Source organism: Procambarus clarkii, chromosome 68, assembly GCF_040958095.1.
Source record: "Procambarus clarkii isolate CNS0578487 chromosome 68, FALCON_Pclarkii_2.0, whole genome shotgun sequence".
NCBI classification, from domain to species: Eukaryota; Metazoa; Arthropoda; class Malacostraca; order Decapoda; family Cambaridae; genus Procambarus; species Procambarus clarkii.
This window is the reverse complement of record NC_091217.1, coordinates 13,048,747-13,068,714: the sequence shown is the minus strand read 5'-3', so window position 1 is coordinate 13,068,714 and position 19,968 is coordinate 13,048,747. Positions and strand designations below refer to the sequence as shown.

The window sequence follows — 19,968 nt, the reverse complement described above, 5'->3', positions numbered from 1 at the left end:
TGTACAGTAGATGCAGCAAGAGTGAAGAGCTCCACCAGGACACAGGACGAGAGTAACGAGATATATCACCACCGTATCTAGGTCACAGTCGTACTCCCTCCCCTCCCCTGTCCCTCTCTCTCCCTCTCCCTCTCCCTCCCTCTCTCTCCCTCCCTCCCTCCCTCTCCCTCCCTCCCTCCCTCCCTCTCCCTCCCTCCCTCCCTCTCCCTCTCTCCCTCCCCCTCTCTCTCTCCCTCCCCCTCTCTCTCTCCCTCCCCCTCTCTCTCTCCCTCCCCCTCTCACTCTCCCTCCCCCTCTCACTCTCCCTCCCCCTCTCACTCTCACTCTCCCTCTCACTCTCACTCTCCCTCTCACTCTCCCTCTCACTCTCCCTCTCACTCTCCCTCTCACTCTCCCTCTCACTCTCCCTCTCCCTCTCACTCTCCCTCTCACTCTCACTCTCCCTCTCACTCTCCCTCTCACTCTCCCTCTCACTCTCCCTCTCACTCTCCCTCTCACTCTCCCTCTCACTCTCCCTCTCACTCTCCCTCTCACTCTCCCTCTCACTCTCCCTCTCACTCTCCCTCTCACTCTCACTCTCACTCTCCCTCTCACTCTCCCTCTCACTCTCACTCTCCCTCTCCCTCTCCCTCTCACTCTCCCTCTCACTCTCACTCTCCCTCTCACTCTCCCTCTCACTCTCCCTCTCACTCTCCCTCTCCCTCTCACTCTCCCTCTCCCTCTCACTCTCCCTCTCACTCTCCCTCTCACTCTCCCTCTCACTCTCACTCTCACTCTCCCTCTCACTCTCCCTCTCACTCTCACTCTCCCTCTCCCTCTCCCTCTCACTCTCCCTCTCACTCTCACTCTCCCTCTCACTCTCCCTCTCACTCTCCCTCTCACTCTCCCTCTCCCTCTCACTCTCCCTCTCCCTCTCACTCTCCCTCTCACTCTCCCTCTCACTCTCCCTCTCACTCTCCCTCTCACTCTCCCTCTCACTCTCACTCTCACTCTCCCTCTCACTCTCCCTCTCACTCTCACTCTCCCTCTCCCTCTCCCTCTCACTCTCCCTCTCACTCTCACTCTCCCTCTCACTCTCCCTCTCACTCTCCCTCTCACTCTCCCTCTCCCTCTCACTCTCCCCCTCACTCTCCCCCTCACTCTCCCCCTCACTCTCCCCCTCACTCTCCCCCTCACTCTCCCCCTCACTCTCCCCCTCACTCTCCCTCTCACTCTCCCTCTCACTCTCCCTCTCCCTCTCCCTCTCCCTCTCACTCTCACTCTCCCTCTCACTCTCACTCTCCCTCTCCCTCTCCCTCTCACTCTCCCTCTCACTCTCACTCTCCCTCTCACTCTCCCTCTCACTCTCCCTCTCACTCTCCCTCTCCCTCTCACTCTCCCTCTCACTCTCCCTCTCCCTCTCCCCCTCACTCTCCCCCTCACTCTCCCCCTCACTCTCCCCCTCACTCTCCCCCTCACTCTCCCCCTCACTCTCCCTCTCACTCTCCCTCTCACTCTCCCTCTCCCTCTCCCTCTCCCTCTCACTCCCTCTCCCCCTCTCTCTCCCCCTCTCTCTCCCCCTCTCTCTCCCCCTCTCTCTCTCCCTCTCTCTCTCCCTCTCTCTCTCCCTCTCTCTCTCCCTCTCTCTCTCCCTCTCTCTCTCCCTCTCTCTCTCCCTCTCTCTCTCCCTCTCTCTCTCCCTCTCTCTCTCCCTCTCTCTCTCCCTCTCTCTCTCCCTCTCTCTCTCCCTCTCTCTCTCCCTCTCTCTCCCTCTCTCTCCCTCTCTCTCCCTCTCCCTCCCTCTCCCTCACCTACGACTATAACAAAGACACGGGTTCAATAGGAATGTTGCTAATAAAATACGTCAAACTAGGAGTCGTTATCCTTCATCGGCTCATCTTGAGCCTCAAACTATAAACTGAATCATTCACTGAACTTATGATTAGTTTATCATTAAGTATAAACTTTATTTAACGTCAAGTTCACTCTCCCTCTCTTCTACCAAAGGAGAGAAGCATGTAGACTCGCATATGGTGTCCGTACTCTCACCTCAACACCTCATACTGACCTGAGTAACATTATAATGTGTGATAATATCATCTGTGGTATTATCACACGGCTTGCTGCTTCAGCCACACGACTCCTCCCACGCTCCTTAGTTCTCACCCATTGTTCTGTAATGACTGGTTTTTGACGGTAATTCTGGACCTGGCGAGAGAAGGATGGAAAAAAATGGTCTGGTGTGTAAGTCAAATCCGGTGAGTATTTCCCGTAGACTATAAATGGAGCGGTACCACAGGTCCTGCTAGATGGGGACTTGTATTACCACTGCTACCTTATTCAATCTTGTGTTTATATCCTCAAAATGTTTCCGGAGTCTGCCAGTGCAGACTGCCTATCACATGCCTCTGTTTGACTAACCTTCCTGTGTGATGGGGACGTTTAGTATCACTTCTTCCTTACTCTTGTGTTGATGATATCCTCATAATGCATCCAGAGTCTGCCAGTGTAGACTACTGATCACATGTTTCTATATAACTAACCATCCTGTGTGATGGGGTGTTTAGCATGACGTAGCTCGCTCTTGACACACACTGTACTCCCCTTCATATAGTCTTGGCCACCTGCACAAATGCTGATGTGCCTAAATGTGTTAATACAAAAAATATTGCATCACTGGGGTAGAGTGGGGCGAGTTATTCCACGAACGTCACTATACCCGCTTCTTCCCCTAGTGTAAGGTCCAGGTCTCCTCTACGTAGACCTAGGAGTCCCCCCCCCTAGTGTAGGGTGCAGGTCTCCTCTACGTAGACCTGGGAGTCCCCCCCCCCCTAGTGTAGGGTCCAGGTTTTTTCTACGTAGACCTGGGAGTCCCCCCCCCCCTAGTGTAGGGTCCAGGTCTCCTCTACATTGACCTGGGAGTCCCCCCCCCCTAGTGTAGGGTCCAGGTCTCCTCTACAATAATAGTCATAATACAGACTTATCACACTAACGTGACTGCATCAATGAGAAAATCTGTAGGAGCCGTGGTGAGGGTTCGAACCTAAGCAGGTAGCGTTTCCACGCACACGCTTCTAGTGACAACACATGACACCTGTAAGACGTCCCATATGATTTAATGGTTCCCTGCAGCTGCTCCACATACACATGCTCTCTGCAGCTGCTCCACACACACACACACACACACACACACACACACACACACACACACACACACACACACACACACACACATGCTCCCTGCAGCTGCTCCACACACACACACACACACACACACACACACACACACACACACACACACACACACACACGCACACGCACGCACGCACGCTCTGCAGCTGCTACACACACACACACATGCTCCCTGCAGCTGCTCCACCCACACACACACACACACACACACATGCTCCCTGCAGCTGCTCCACCCACACACACACACACACACACACATGCTCCCTGCAGCTGCTCCACCCACACACACACACACACACACACATGCTCCCTGCAGCTGCTCCACACACACACACACATGCTCCCTGCAGCTGCTCCACCCACACACACACACACACATGCTCCCTGCAGCTGCTCCACCCACCCACACACACACACACACACACATGCTCCCTGCAGCTGCTCCACCCACACACACACACACACACACACACATGCTCCCTGCAGCTGCTCCACACACACACACACACACACATGCTCCCTGCAGCTGCTCCACACACACACATGCTCCCTGCAGCTGCTCCACACACACACACACACACACACACACACACATGCTCCCTGCAGCTGCTCCACACACACACACACACACACACACACACACACACACACACACACATGCTCCCTGCAGCTGCTCCACACACACACACACACACACACACACACATGCTCCCTGCAGCTGCTCCACACACACACACACACACACACACACACACACACACACACACACACATGCTCCCTGCAGCTGCTCCACACACACACACACACACACACACACACACACACACACACACACACACACATGCTCCCTGCAGCTGCTCCACACACACACACACACACACACACATGCTCCCTGCAGCTGCTCCACACACTTAAGTGCGTGTGGCGAGAGGCGCGTCAAGTGCGTCACGCTTCACGCACTTCACACACAACTCTCACTACTCCAAAAACTGAACGTTACGGTGTTCCGGGCTACCAGTCCAGGGCCTTGGTGTGGACTGGACCCTCACCAGTCCACACCACTGGACTGGACCGTCACCAGTCCACACCACTGGACTGGACCGTCACCAGTCCACACCACTGGACTGGACCGTCACCAGTCCACACCACTGGACTGGACCGTCACCAGTCCACACCACTGGACTGGACCGTCACCAGTCCACACCACTGGACTGGACCGTCACCAGTCAACACCACTGGACTGGACCGTCACCAGTCAACACCACTGGACTGGACCGTCACCAGTCCACACCACTGGACCGTCACCAGTCAACACCACTGGACTGGACTTATGTGGTCCAATGTTTCCAGCACCATCTGGTGTTGCTGCTCCAGGGTGTTCCCTGGGCAACACAGTGTGCCGTGGGCAGCCTCACCTTTGTATTGGTCTTTTCTAGAACAAATTCCTGCAACACCTGGAAGACACCGCCAGCAACACCTCACAGACACCCATTACGACACTTGCAACACATCCCCTGTAACGCTAATGCAATACTACCCACACCGTCAGAAACACATCCCACACAACACAACAAGTCAGACACCTGCTTAAACACCTGCAAAAACACCCTCCAACCTCGACTGAATAATACCGTTCGCAACATGTGTGTTTGAGTGTTCTGCATCACCCACCTTCGGTACTAAAACATGTGTTCTATTATGCAACACTAACTTTCTCTTCTGCAACACTGTGAATGTACTGACATTGAGACGACTCTTTTTCGAAGCTGATTTCAGTACTTAGTTTTGCAGTAGATCTGAGCTGGACGGCTCAATTGCTAAATGCTCCTTAATACAACCACTACTCAAGACAGAAACATACTGTTTCTGGTATATGTAAATGATCTCCCAGAGGGTATAGATTCGTTCCTCTCAATGTTTGCCGACGATGCAAAAATTATGAGGAGGATTGAAACAGAGGATGATAGTAGGAGGCTACAAGATGACCTGGATAGACTGAGTGAATGGTCCAACAAATGGTTGTTGAAGTTCAACCCGAGTAAATGCAAAGTAATGAAACTAGGCAGTGGAAACAGGAGGCCAGGCACAGGATACACAATAAGAGATGAAGTACTTAATGAAACAGAGAGAAAGATCTAGGAGTTGATATCACACCAAACCTGTCTCCTGAAGCCCACATAAAGAGAATAACGTCTGCGGCATATGCGAGGCTGGCTAACATCAGAACGGCGTTCAGGAACCTGTGTAAGGAATCATTCAGAATCTTGTACACCACATATGTAAGACCAATCCTGGAGTATGCGGCCCCAGCATGGAGCCCGTACCTTGTCAAGCACAAGACGAAGCTGGAAAAAGTCCAAAGGTATGCTACTAGACTAGTCCCAGAACTAAGAGGCATGAGTTATGAGGAAAGGCTGCGGGAAATGCACCTTACGACACTGGAAGACAAAAGAGTAAGGGGGGACATGATCACAACCTACAAAATCCTCAGGGGAAACGACCGGGTGAACAAGGATGAACTATTCAACACTGGTGGGACGCGAACAAGGGGACACAGGTGGAAGCTGAGTACCCAAATGAGCCACAGAGACGTTAGAAAGAACTTTTTCAGTGTCAGAGTAGTTAGTAAATGGAATGCATTAGGAAGTGATGTGGTGGAGGCTGACTCCATACACAGTTTCAAATGTAGATATGATAGAGCCCAGTAGGCTCAGGAATCTGTACACCAGTTGATTGACGGTTGAGAGGCGGTACCAAAGAGCCAGAGCTCAACCCCCGCAAGCACAATTAGGTGAGTACAAAAAAAATACTCCCTTGTTTTAATACTGAAAAAAATATTTGACACGTGACTTACGTTCGAACATGTAATGAACAGGGCTTCGGTCTCTTCCTGTGTTCGAATCGCAGCTCTCTAAACGCTTCAGCCGTCTACTGCGACTCCACACAATTGCCAGCTGAACCAAAGCCGTGGTGAGAGTTCAACCTGTCCCAGGCTGAACTGGAAACAGTCAGGATATAACGATTTAGATCCAGGATTGAGCAACATTAGCAACTTGGAACTCTATAATACTTTTTGCGCTACCGCTCACAGGATGAGTATGGGGTGCACAATAACCACAATATAGAGTGAAACATATGAGAACGCAAATTGTTACAAGGTGAGTTAGATCAACGTTTAATATGGACAAATGCAGTTCAGTGCTGACACTGGCAGGAGTTTAAGCCTAGGGAATAATGTTCAATTTGTTGAAGTTATCAAATGTAAATATGAGACAAGTTTGGGTGTCACGATTTGTTGGGATTTTAAGTAAATTTATATTATTATTATTTTTAATATATATTTACCCTTTGTAAGACACATTCCTCCATGTACTTCAGTCATGTCACCTTTACTCTTCGTCTTTCTAGAGATGGTAATATTGTTATATAAATTCCTTCATAGGTTTCTAATTCCTGGGCTTAACAATGTCATTCTTGTGTGTCTGAGATAAAGATAACCTGCGTCCGGTCATTAGTACTGAGACCAAGACTAAACTACCTAATTTAAACAAGGCCTTACAAGGGCAAGATGAAGCTGAATAATATTATTAGATGAATTATTGAGAAGGTTTAAAAAATATATATATGAGAGTATCATATTTCCTTAATTCAATAAATTTAGCCAAAAAATCAATGTATTTATGCATTGATTTTTTGGCTTAAGCTTTCCGCTGATCATGGCAACTATTTTTTCAGCATTTTGATTTTGCAATTTCAACATTGTCCGGTTGTCACCTGGTAACGCAATTACCTTGGCTCAGAACTCTGCATTTTTCAGCACTAAACTGAATCTGAAATGTTTCATTAATTTTAAAAACCTAATTAAATCTTGGATTTTAAATTTTGCCCATGTATTTCGCGCCCTATTTACACAGCGTCTGCATCCTTGTAAATGTTATTGACTTCTGCGTCTACCTTTATGTAGATGGTAGATGGTAGACGACCGCGGTCCCAGGAGGCACTTAAAACAGTTTACCACTTGGACTCCATCAATGCTAACTCTCCGCCTTCTATGGAGTAACCCAACCCTCGTCTAACTTAAGCTAACCATCACATCAACCCGAGTGCCTCTAGCATTCTAATATACCTATCATCAGGCGCAGTACCAAACGCAACAGTTTGTAGAGGGATTGTGAGTATAGACTCGACCAGTTTCCTACAAGAGACGTTAAGCTATTTGAATGATGTTGTTCAATCCACACACTAGAACATGAAGGGACGACGACGTTTCGGTCCGTCCTGGACCATTCAAGTCGATTCACAATCGACTTGAGAATGGTCCAGGACGGACCGAAACGTCGTCGTCTCTTCATTTTCTAGTGTGTGAGGATTGGTCAACATACTTCAGCCACGTTATTGTGACTCATCGCCTGCATATTTGAACGATGGTATGATGCAAGTGATTTTATCTAAATTTTTAAGAGTCAGTACAACATTTGTAACCCTCCACGACTCTGCTCGACTATAATGACTGATTAAATATGCAAGACAATAACTCACTTAGCTTTTCTGTTCATTCTTTAAGCACCCTGGAAAATACTTTACCTGGTCCTGGGGACTTTGTAGTCTTTAATTTTTCAATTTGTTTATTAACTTCCTGCCAGGTGAGCAGCAGTCACCTTCCCTCGTCACTACCAACGTAGACATGATCAACTACAATGTTAAGTTCTATGGTAAATACGGAGACAAAATACTTATTTAAAACACCACCTCTGTCATTTCCAGTTCCATGATCTGACCTCTTTACCACTGACCCGATCTCCGTCCTAGATTTTGCTCGATATATCTCAAGGACAAAGATCAGGATTTGCATAGTGATATCAGAAGAATGTGATGTATCCGAGAAAATATTGAGGCCAATGTGAAGATAGTCCACAGACACGAGATCGATCCCACTGCATGACTCCATCCACTTTGTCTTGGTCCGCCCGGCTACATATATGCGTTTTTAATCATTTCTTCCAGCTTATTTATATTTTAACATGTCTTACTAGTTTGAAAATTGCTGTTAAGGACGAACTTCGTCCATTTTTAAGTCGTTTGAACACAACGCTCTTATATATGAGGTTGTTTAGTGTCAGTTATTGTTGTCAATGTTTAACCGCAGTTAGGTGATGTAGTTCAGTTGTGGGCACCGTGTTATAGTGGGCACCGTGTTATAGTGGGCACCGTGCTATAGTGGGCACCGTGCTATAGTGGGCCCCGTGCTATAGTGAACACACACCACTACAACATTCACAGAGAAGGATGACGAAGTTAATCCCTTCAAGACATATTAAAACAAGGCTCAGTTTACTTGCTGTTGATGGACGAGGAGTAAGAGGTGACGAGGGTGACGTCTATGGCTGGGTGACAAGACATGACAACCACAGTACTAAGACACAACTTTAGTGCCTACAGTAACTATGCCTACAGTAACTATGCCTACAGCTACTATGCCTACAGTAACTATGCCTACAGCTACTATGCCTACAGTAACTATGCCTACAGCTACTATGCCTACAGTAACTATGCCTACAGCTACTATGCCTACAGTAACTATGCCTACAGCTACTATGCCTACAGTAACTATGCCTACAGCTACTATGCCTACAGCTACTATGCCTACAGTTACTATGCCTACAGCTACTATGCCTACAGTAACTATGCCTACAGTTACTATGCCTACAGCTACTATGCCTACAGTTACTATGCCTACAGCTACTATGCCTACAGTAACTATGCCTACAGTTACTATGCCTACAGCTACTATGCCTACAGTAACTATGCCTACAGTTACTATGCCTACAGTTACTATGCCTACAGCTACTATGCCTACAGCTACTATGCCTACAGTTACTATGCCTACAGTTACTATGCCTACAGCTACTATGCCTACAGCTACTATGCCTACAGCTACTATGCCTACAGTTACTATGCCTACAGTTACTATGCCTACAGTTACTATGCCTACAGCTATGCCTACAGTTACTATGCCTACAGTTACTATGCCTACAGCTACTATGCCTACAGCTACTATGCCTACAGTTTACTATGCCTACAGCTACTATGCCTACAGCTACTATGCCTACAGTAACTATGCCTACAGTTACTATGCCTACAGCTACTATGCCTACAGTTACTATGCCTACAGTTACTATGCCTACAGTTACTATGCCTACAGTTACTATGCCTACAGCTACTATGCCTCCAGCTACTATGCCTACAGCTACTATGCCTACAGTTACTATGCCTACAGTTACTATGCCTACAGTTACTATGCCTACAGTTACTATGCCTACAGTTACTATGCCTACAGCTACTATGCCTACAGTAACTATGCCTACAGTAACTATGCCTACAGCTACTATGCCTACAGCTACTATGCCTACAGTTACTATGCCTACAGCTATGCCTACAGTTACTATGCCTACAGTTACTATGCCTACAGCTACTATGCCTACAGCTACTATGCCTACAGTTACTATGCCTACAGCTACTATGCCTACAGCTACTATGCCTACAGCTACTATGCCTACAGTTACTATGCCTACAGCTACTATGCCTACAGTTACTATGCCTACAGTAACTATGCCTACAGCTACTATGCCTACAGTTACTATGCCTACAGCTACTATGCCTACAGCTACTATGCCTACAGTTACTATGCCTACAGCTACTATGCCTACAGTAACTATGCCTACAGTTACTATGCCTACAGCTACTATGCCTACAGTTACTATGCCTACAGCTACTATGCCTACAGTAACTATGCCTACAGTTACTATGCCTACAGCTACTATGCCTACAGTAACTATGCCTACAGTTACTATGCCTACAGTTACTATGCCTACAGCTACTATGCCTACAGCTACTATGCCTACAGTTACTATGCCTACAGTTACTATGCCTACAGCTACTATGCCTACAGCTACTATGCCTACAGCTACTATGCCTACAGTTACTATGCCTACAGTTACTATGCCTACAGTTACTATGCCTACAGCTATGCCTACAGTTACTATGCCTACAGTTACTATGCCTACAGCTACTATGCCTACAGCTACTATGCCTACAGTTACTATGCCTACAGCTACTATGCCTACAGCTACTATGCCTACAGTAACTATGCCTACAGTTACTATGCCTACAGCTACTATGCCTACAGTTACTATGCCTACAGTTACTATGCCTACAGTTACTATGCCTACAGTTACTATGCCTACAGCTACTATGCCTCCAGCTACTATGCCTACAGTTACTATGCCTACAGCTATGCCTACAGTTACTATGCCTACAGTTACTATGCCTACAGTTACTATGCCTACAGCTACTATGCCTACAGTAACTATGCCTACAGTAACTATGCCTACAGCTACTATGCCTACAGCTACTATGCCTACAGTTACTATGCCTACAGCTATGCCTACAGTTACTATGCCTACAGTTACTATGCCTACAGCTACTATGCCTACAGCTACTATGCCTACAGTTACTATGCCTACAGCTACTATGCCTACAGCTACTATGCCTACAGTTACTATGCCTACAGCTACTATGCCTACAGTTACTATGCCTACAGTAACTATGCCTACAGCTACTATGCCTACAGCTACTATGCCTACAGCTACTATGCCTACAGTTACTATGTCTACAACTACTATGCCTACAGTTACTATGCCTACAGCTACTATGCCTACAGCTACTATGCCTACAGTAACTATGCCTACAGTTACTATGCCTACAGCTACTATGCCTACAGTTACTATGCCTACAGTTACTATGCCTACAGTTACTATGCCTACAGTTACTATGCCTACAGTTACTATGCCTACAGCTACTATGCCTACAGCTACTATGCCTACAGCTACTATGCCTACAGCTACTATGCCTACAGCTACTATGCCTACAGTTACTATGCCTACAGTTACTATGCCTACAGCTACTATGCCTACAGCTACTATGCCTACAGCTACTATGCCTACTGTAACTATGCCTACAGCTACTATGCCTACAGTAACTATGCCTACAGCTACTATGCCTACAGTAACTATGCCTACAGCTACTATGCCTACAGCTACTATGCCTACAGCTACTATGCCTACAGTAACTATGCCTACAGTTACTATGCCTACAGCTACTATGCCTACAGTAACTATGCCTACAGCTACTATGCCTACAGTAACTATGCCTACAGCTACTATGCCTACAGCTACTATGCCTACAGCTACTATGCCTATAGCTACTATGCCTACAGCTACTATGCCTACAGCTACTATGCCTACAGCTACTATGCCTACAGCTACTATGAATGATAGTACACAATATAGACTGAACCCCCCCCCCCCCCTCTGAAACTCCATGTTTTGTACTATTGACTTCGAAAAAAGGGGCAGAACACTGAACTATGCTAAGGTCTAGTGGAGTAAATATATGTACCAACCGAAGCCTAAGATTAGGTAAGTTAAGCCTGGGAGTGTTTATTTACACCTGTGACTGGGTAGGTTACGATTCTACTTTTGGGTATGTATGATATTCTACTTTTGGGTATGTACGATATTCTACTTTTGGGTATGTACGATATTCTACTTTTGGGTATGTACGATATTCTACTTTTGGGTATGTACGATATTCTACTTTTGGGTATGTACGATATTCTACTTTTGGGTATGTACGATATTCTACTTTTGGGTATGTACGATATTCTACTTTTGGGTATGTACGATATTCTACTTTTGGGTATGTACGATATTCTACTTTTGGGTATGTACGATATTCTACTTTTGGGTATGTACGATATTCTACTTTTGGGTATGTACGATATTCTACTTTTGGGTATGTACGATATTCTACTTTTGGTTATGTACGATATTCTACTTTTAAATGTACGATATTCTACTTTTGGTTATGTACGATATTCTACTTTTTGATTATGTACGATATTCTACTTTTGGTTATGTACGATATTCTACTTTTAAATGTACGATATTCTACTTTTAAATGTACGATATTCTACTTTTGGTTATGGCCTTTGAACTTCCAATAGCATTTTTTTACACATAACATTCTACATGTTGAACATTCGGCCAGTAGCAGGCAGCTGTGTTATCAGGTTTGGAGCCTGGGGTTGAGCCCCCCCCCCCCCGCCCCCCCATCACATACATATATACCTATTAGATCTTATACTGACACCTATGCAGACAATGAGCCACAACAACATGGGTGAACAGTACACACCCAGCCCCCCACACACCTGAAGAACGCTTCAGGTGTGGGGGTTGTGAACGGACAAGCGTTCACCTGTCACTATGAACGCTTGGCCGCCACTGTGAACGCTTGGCCGTCACTGTGAACACTTGGCCGTCACTGTGAACGCTTGGCCGTCACTGTGAACGCTTGGCCGTCACTGTGAACGCTTGGCCGTCACTGTGAACGCTTGGCCGTCACTGTGAACGCTTGGCCGTCACTGTGAACGCTTGGCCGTCACTGTGAACACTTGGCCGTCACTGTGAACGCTTGGCCGTCACTGTGAACGCTTGGCCGCCACTGTGAACGCTTGACCGTCACTGTGAACGCTTGGCCGTCACTGTGAACGCTTGGCCGTCACTGTGAACACTTGGCCGTCACTGTGAACGCTTGGCCGTCACTGTGAACGCTTGGCCGTCACTGTGAACGCTTGGCCGTCACTGTGAACGCTTGGCCGTCACTGTGAACGCTTGGCCGCCACTGTGAACGCTTGACCGTCACTGTGAACGCTTGACCGTCACTGTGAACGCTTGACCGTCACTGTGAACGCTCGGCCGTCACATGACAGGTACGGCAACTATCGTGCCTCTGCTCCGTCCCAGCGGGCGACGTTGACTGAACGTTAAATTGTCGTTGCTCTCGGTTTCGGCCCCGGACGGACCGAAACGTCGTCGTGGCTTCCTATATGTTCAGAGGCGTGGGTCTCATAGTCCCTGAAACCTGTTCAAGTGTTTGCCTCGATATAACGGCAGTCTTATTCCACAACACTGTTCTCAAACCAGTACTTAAACAAATTACCCGACAACATAATTGTCGTCCGCTCGCCAGATTGTTAGCCCAAGCACTTGGGCTGGACGGTAGAGCGACGGTCTAGCTCGGTGCAGGTCGGCGTTCAATCCCTGACTGTCTAAGTGGTTGGGCACCTTTCCTTTCCCCCCGTCCCATCCTAAATCCTTATCCTGACCCCTTCCAAGTCCTATATAGTCGTAATGGCTTGGCACTTTTCCCTCATAATTCTCTCTCTCTCACCAGTGTGTTTCAAGCTCAGTTTACATACTGTAAATGCTACTACATATTTACATGCTACTAGGTACGACATATATACATATGTCGTACCATATATACATATATATATATATATGTCGACATATATACATATGTCGTACCATATGTATATATACATACCATATGTATATGTACGTACCATATGTATATATACGACATATGTCGTACCTAGTAGCCAGAACGCACTTCTCGGCCTACGATGCAAGGCCCGATTTGCCTAATAAGCCAAGTTCTCCTGAATTTCAATATTTTTCAAGTATTTTTTCTTATGAAATGATAAAGCTATCCATATCATTATGTACGACTTAATTTTTTAAAACTTGAGTTACAACTAACGGAGATATATGACCGAACCTATCCTAACCTAACCTACCCAACCTAACCTACCCAACCTAACCTACCCAACCTAACCTACCCAACCTAACCTAACCTAACCTACCCAACCTAACCAAACCTACCCAACCTAACCTAACCTATCTTAACCTAACCTAACCAACCTAACCTATTAACCTAACCTAAACTAACATAACTAAATCAAAAATTTATGTTCTTAATATAATATAATAAATATATAAAATAAACGAACTGGAAACATTTTATTGAAAATAAAGAAAATCACTCGGCCTATTAGGCAAATCGGGCCTTGCATAGTAGGCCGAGAAGTGCGTTCTGGCTACCAGATACATTATATATATATATATATATATATATATCGATATATATATATATGTTTAACGATATATATATATATATATATATATATATATATATATATATATATATATATATATATATATATATATATATATATATATATATATGTCGTACCTAGTAGCCAGAACGCACTTCTCAGCCAAATATGCAAGGCCTGATTTGCCTAATAAGCCAAGTTTTCGTGAATTATTTGTTTTTCGACTACCTAACCTACCTAACCTAACCTAACCTAACTTTTTCGGCAACCTAACCTAACCTAACCTATTAAGATAGGTTAGGTAGGGTTGGTTAAGTTCGGTCATATATCTAAGTTAATTTTAACTCCAATAAAAAAAAATTGACCTCATACATAATGAAATGGGTAACTTTATCATTTCATAAGAAAAAAATTAGAGAAAATATATTAATTCATGAAAACTTGGCTTATTAGGCAAATCGGGCCTTGCATAGTAGGCTGAGAAGTGCGTTCTGGCTACTCGGTACGACATATATATATCGATATATATATATATATATATATATATATATATATATATATATATATATATATATATATATATATATATCGTGCCTAATAGCCAGAACCGTACTACTTGGCCTAGTATCCAAGATGTGGACTGCCTTCCATGGGCCAATATGGCTTCAATAGTTTCGTTGATCTTGATGTTCTAACGAAGCGCTTTAATTCTCTGCGTAATTACCCTATTACCGCCCTCCCTCCCAGCACCACTGGGACCAATGGGTCGAAGCTCAACTCCCACAAATACAACTAGGTGAGTACTGCTTGTCCCGCCCCCCTTCCAGGTGACAGCGTAGCAACAGTGCACCAGCGAGGCGGGAGAGAAAAAGAGAAAGTGAGAGAGAGAGAGAGACAGAGAGAGAGAGAGAGAGAGAGAGAGAGAGAGAGAGAGAGAGAGAGAGAGAGAGAGAGAGAGAGAGAGAGAGACAGAGAGAGAGAGAGAGAGAGAGAGAGAGAGAGAGAGAGAGAGAGAGAGAGAGGGACAGAGAGAGAGAGACAGAGAGAGAGAGAGAGAGAGACAGAGAGAGAGAGAGACAGAGAGAGAGAGAGAGAGAGAGAGAGAGAGACAGAGAGAGAGAGAGAGAGACAGAGAGAGAGAGAGACAGAGAGAGAGAGAGAGAGAGAGAGAGAGAGAGAGAGAGAGAGACAGAGAGAGAGAGAGAGAGAGAGAGAGACAGAGAGAGAGAGACAGAGAGAGAGAGACAGAGAGAGAGAGACAGAGAGAGAGAGACAGAGAGAGAGAGAGAGAGAGAGAGAGAGAGAGAGACAGAGAGAGAGAGAGAGAGAGACAGAGAGAGAGAGAGAGAGAGAGAGAGAGAGAGACAGAGAGAGAGAGAGAGAGAGAGACAGAGAGAGAGAGAGAGAGAGAGAGAGAGAGAGAGAGAGAGAGAGAGAGAGAGAGAGAGAGAGAGAGAGAGAGAGAGAGAGAGAGACAGAGAGAGAGAGACAGAGAGAGAGAGAGAGAGAGAGAGAGAGAGAGAGAGAGAGAGAGAGAGAGAGAGAGAGAGAGAGAGAGAGAGAGACAGAGAGAGAGAGACAGAGAGAGAGAGAGAGAGAGAGAGAGAGAGAGAGAGAGAGAGAGAGAGAGAGAGAGAGACAGAGAGACAGAGAGACAGAGAGACAGAGAGACAGAGAGAGAGAGAGAGAGAGAGAGAGAGAGAGAGAGAGAGAGAGAGACAGAGAGAGAGAGAGAGAGAGTAACGTTGCTATGCTCACCGCCATCAACCTTTCACTTTTTTTAGTTTCCCTTTTGTTTAGAAGCGTGCAGACGGCCGCTGCTGCTGCGTCCCAGACGCTTGGCGTAGCGTCTATGTTCCACGACTGTCTCAGGTGGACTCTCACTCCCTCTTTCTCATCTTAAGGTTCTCATATGGAGATCGCATGCCTTTGTCGGCCCAAGACATACTCGTTAACCCAGTGTGTATATTATATATATATATATATATATATATATATATATATATATATATATATATATATATATATATATATATATATATATATATATACTTACTGGGTTTGCATGTTTAGTACAATAAATACATGTATATATACACATATACATGTATATATACTAGGTTAGCATTATATATATATATATATATATATATATATATATATATATATATATATATATATATATATATATATATATATATATATATATATTCATATTCATATTCATATATACACACACACATATATGCGCCTTTTCTGCACAATTGATGGCAAGCCATATCAGGGAAAGAAGGGCTCAATTCGTAGTTCGTTTGTTAGTTTGGAATGAAAAATACATTGATGAGGCAGAGCGCCAGTGTTGGTGGGAATGGCGGTAACGTTCGTAATATTAGCGTCGTTACTAACGAATCGTTGTTAATTAGTAACGATTCGGTGGTAAATGATAGTAAACATACAACATGGCTGCCGTGGCGAGTGTGGGATACGTCATTGTTGAGCGCGCGGCCCACGTTGTGTGTAAGTGGGTCAGTGGGTTAGTGTGAGAGTGACTAGACCGGGTGGTGGGTGTGTGTACGAGCCACGCACTCACGCACACACACCCCTCCCGCTGCTTCACACACACATACACACACACACGCACATACTCACACATCTACACACACACACACGCACGCACGCACGTCGGTTACCTCAGAGCTAACATAGACCCCGTTACGGCGCGATAATTTAGGCCAAGCCAGCAGTTCTAACTTTCACTCTTTACTGGCGCTCCGGAGCGGGCGGGAGGAGACCACAGTGTGCCGAGGGAGCCAACAGTGTGTGTGCTGCTGCTGCTCACAGCCATGTGCGCTGTTTCTGCCGTGTGCTCTCCCAGTGCTTGCTATATTACACCTTACCAGTGAACCAGTGATACCAGTGATACTCTTTAGTGCGTACAGCTCGCCTTATAGCTGTGAATTATTTATTTTGTGAGTGTTTTGTGCGAGAATGCTCTCAGAGATGGAGCTCCCAATATCAGTGCATAACTTCAACTTGTCCCCCCAGTTCGGGCAGTTGACGATTTCTGCCGCTCCCATGAGTGTAGACATGAGTGGTCAAGGTGTGGGTATACCCACGAGTGCCTTCTCCCCCACATACACACCCATTACCTCAGTTGGAGGTGTAGTTAACTCCAGTGTATCAACCAACACTATTACCAGTAATGTTACAACTAACAATAATAATCTGTTGACTCCAACTCTAATGGACTCTGGTTTGTTTCCCGGGGTAGCCACCACGACCCTGGACTACGGCTCCCTGACGGACATGCCAGACACCAAGGAGGGCATCGAGGAACTGTGTCCGGTGTGTGGAGATAAAGTGTCCGGCTACCATTATGGACTGCTCACTTGCGAATCCTGCAAGGGTTTCTTCAAGAGGACGGTACAGAACAAGAAGGTGTATACCTGCGTGGCCGACCGATCCTGCCAGATAGACAAGACTCAGAGAAAACGCTGTCCCTACTGCCGCTTCCAGAAGTGCCTTGAGGTGGGCATGAAACTTGAAGGTAAGTGTGTGTGTCTCTCTCCTGTTTGTCCTCCACTCCCATAACACACTCAGGCATTTGTTGTTGCGACACACACCACACCACACCACACTTCAGCATTCAGTAGTGACGTCTCGCTCTACCTTGGGGCACTTTACTAGGTACTCTAGGCGTGTGGGGACTCTGCCTGCCTGTGGTGCTACTGTGTACTATGCCACTGATACAAAGATACAGGTACTACTGTGTATTAAGTATGCCACTGATACAAAGATACAGGTACTAGTGTGTATTAAGTATGCCACTGATACAAAGATACAGGTGCTACTGTGTACTATGCCACTGATACAAAGATACAGGTACTAGTGTGTATTAAGTATGCCACTGATACAAAGATACAGGTACTACTGTGTATTAAGTATGCCACTGATACAAAGATACAGGTACTAGTGTGTATTAAGTATGCCACTGATACAAAGATACAGGTGCTACTGTGTACTATGCCACTGATACAAAGATACAGGTGCTAGTGTGTATTAAGTATGCGACAGCGAGTGCTGTAAAAGACTAGAGTGGTGGGTGCTGTTCTACATAGAAATGCAATGCAGATTCTGGCTTTTACTTTTGTGTGTCCAGCAGGTACACGTCGCACTCTGGACCTTTTGTGTGTCCAGCAGGTACACGTCGCACTCTGGACCTTTTGTGTGTCCAGCAGGTACACGTCGCACTCTGGACCTTTTGTGTGTCCAGCAGGTACACGTCGCACTCTGGACCTTTTGTGTGTCCAGCAGGTACACGTCGCACTCTGGACCTTTTGTGTGTCCAGCAGGTACACGTCGCACTCTGGACCTTTTGTGTGTCCAGCAGGTACACGTCGCACTCTGGACCTTTTGTGTGTCCAGCAGGTACACGTCGCACTCTGGACCTTTTGTGTGTCCAGCAGGTACACGTCGCACTCTGGACCTTTTGTGTGTCCAGCAGGTACACGTCGCACTCTGGACCTTTTGTGTGACCAGCAGGTACACGTCGCACTCTGGACCTTTTGTTATCAAACAATATTTCCTGGGGTTTGGTCTCTCATGTGAAACAATTTAGCTTTTGAAAAAGTTTTGTTATCAGCAAACAAGAAAAACAAACTAGTGGACTGTGAACCCGTAGACTGTGAACTGTGAACCAGTAGACTGTGAACCTGTAGACTGAACCTGTATACTGTTAACTGTGAACCCATAGACTGTGAACTGTGAACCTTAGACTGTGAACCCGTAGACTGAACCCATAGACTGTGGACTGTGAACCCGCATACTGTGGACTGTGAACCAGTAGACTGTGAACTGTGAACTCGAAGACTGTGAACCCGTAGACTGTGAACTGTGAACCCGTAGACTGTGAACTGTGAACCCGTAGACTGTGAACTGTGAACCCGTAGACTGTGAACTGTGAACCCGTAGACTGTGAACTGTGAACCCGTAGACTGTGAACTGTGAACCCGTAGACTGTGAACTGTGAACTCATAGACTGTGAACTGTGAGCCCGTAGACTGTGAACTGTGAACCCGTAGACTGTGAACTCGAAGACTGTGAACTGTGAACCTGTAGACTGTGAACTGTGAACCTGTAGACTGTGAACTCGAAGACTGTAGACTATGAACCCGTGGACTGTGAACTGTGAAACCGTAGACTGTGAACTGTAAACCCGTAGACTGTGAACTGTGAACCCGTAGACTGTGGACTGTGAACCCGTAGACTGTGAACTCGAAGACTGTAGACTATGAACCCGTGGACTGTGAACTGTGAACCCGTAGACTGTGAACTGTGAACCCGTGGACTGTGAACTGTGAACCCGTGGACTGTGAACTGTGAACCCGTAGACTGTGAACTGTGAACCCGTGGACTGTGAACTGTGAACCCGTGGACTGTGAACTGTGAACCCGTGGACTGTGAACTGTGAACCCGTGGACTGTGAACTGTGAACCCGTGGACTGTGAACTGTGAACCCGTGGACTGTGAACTGTGAACCCGTAGACTGTGAACTGTGAACCCGTGGACTGTGAACTGTGAACCCGTAGACTGTGAACTGTGAACCCGTGGACTGTGAACTGTGAACCCGTGGACTGTACTCACCTAGTTGTGTTTGTGGGGGTTGAGCTCTGGCTCTTTGGTCCCGCCTATCAACTGGTCCCTGTAGACTAAGGACTGTGAAGGCCCGTGTGGTGTACACGCACAGGCGCTGGTCTACAAGAGACCTCTGGGTATAC

General features: G+C 46.3%; 1 protein-coding gene across 3 annotated transcripts in view; it reads left to right on the top strand.

The window, feature by feature from the left end:
- The window catches only part of ftz-f1 (ftz transcription factor 1), a 321,925-nt gene that overhangs the window by 216,202 nt on the left and 85,755 nt on the right, over positions 1 to 19,968 (top strand). The window contains exon 2 of one of the 3 annotated variants that reach the window (XM_069310870.1): positions 17,463 to 17,738. In XM_069310870.1, the coding sequence (XP_069166971.1) occupies positions 17,463 to 17,738 (276 nt within the window). Of the gene's footprint in view, positions 1 to 16,693; positions 17,739 to 19,968 lie in introns of those variants that run through there. The other 2 variants (XM_045769477.2, XM_045769478.2) reach the window with 2 other exon arrangements.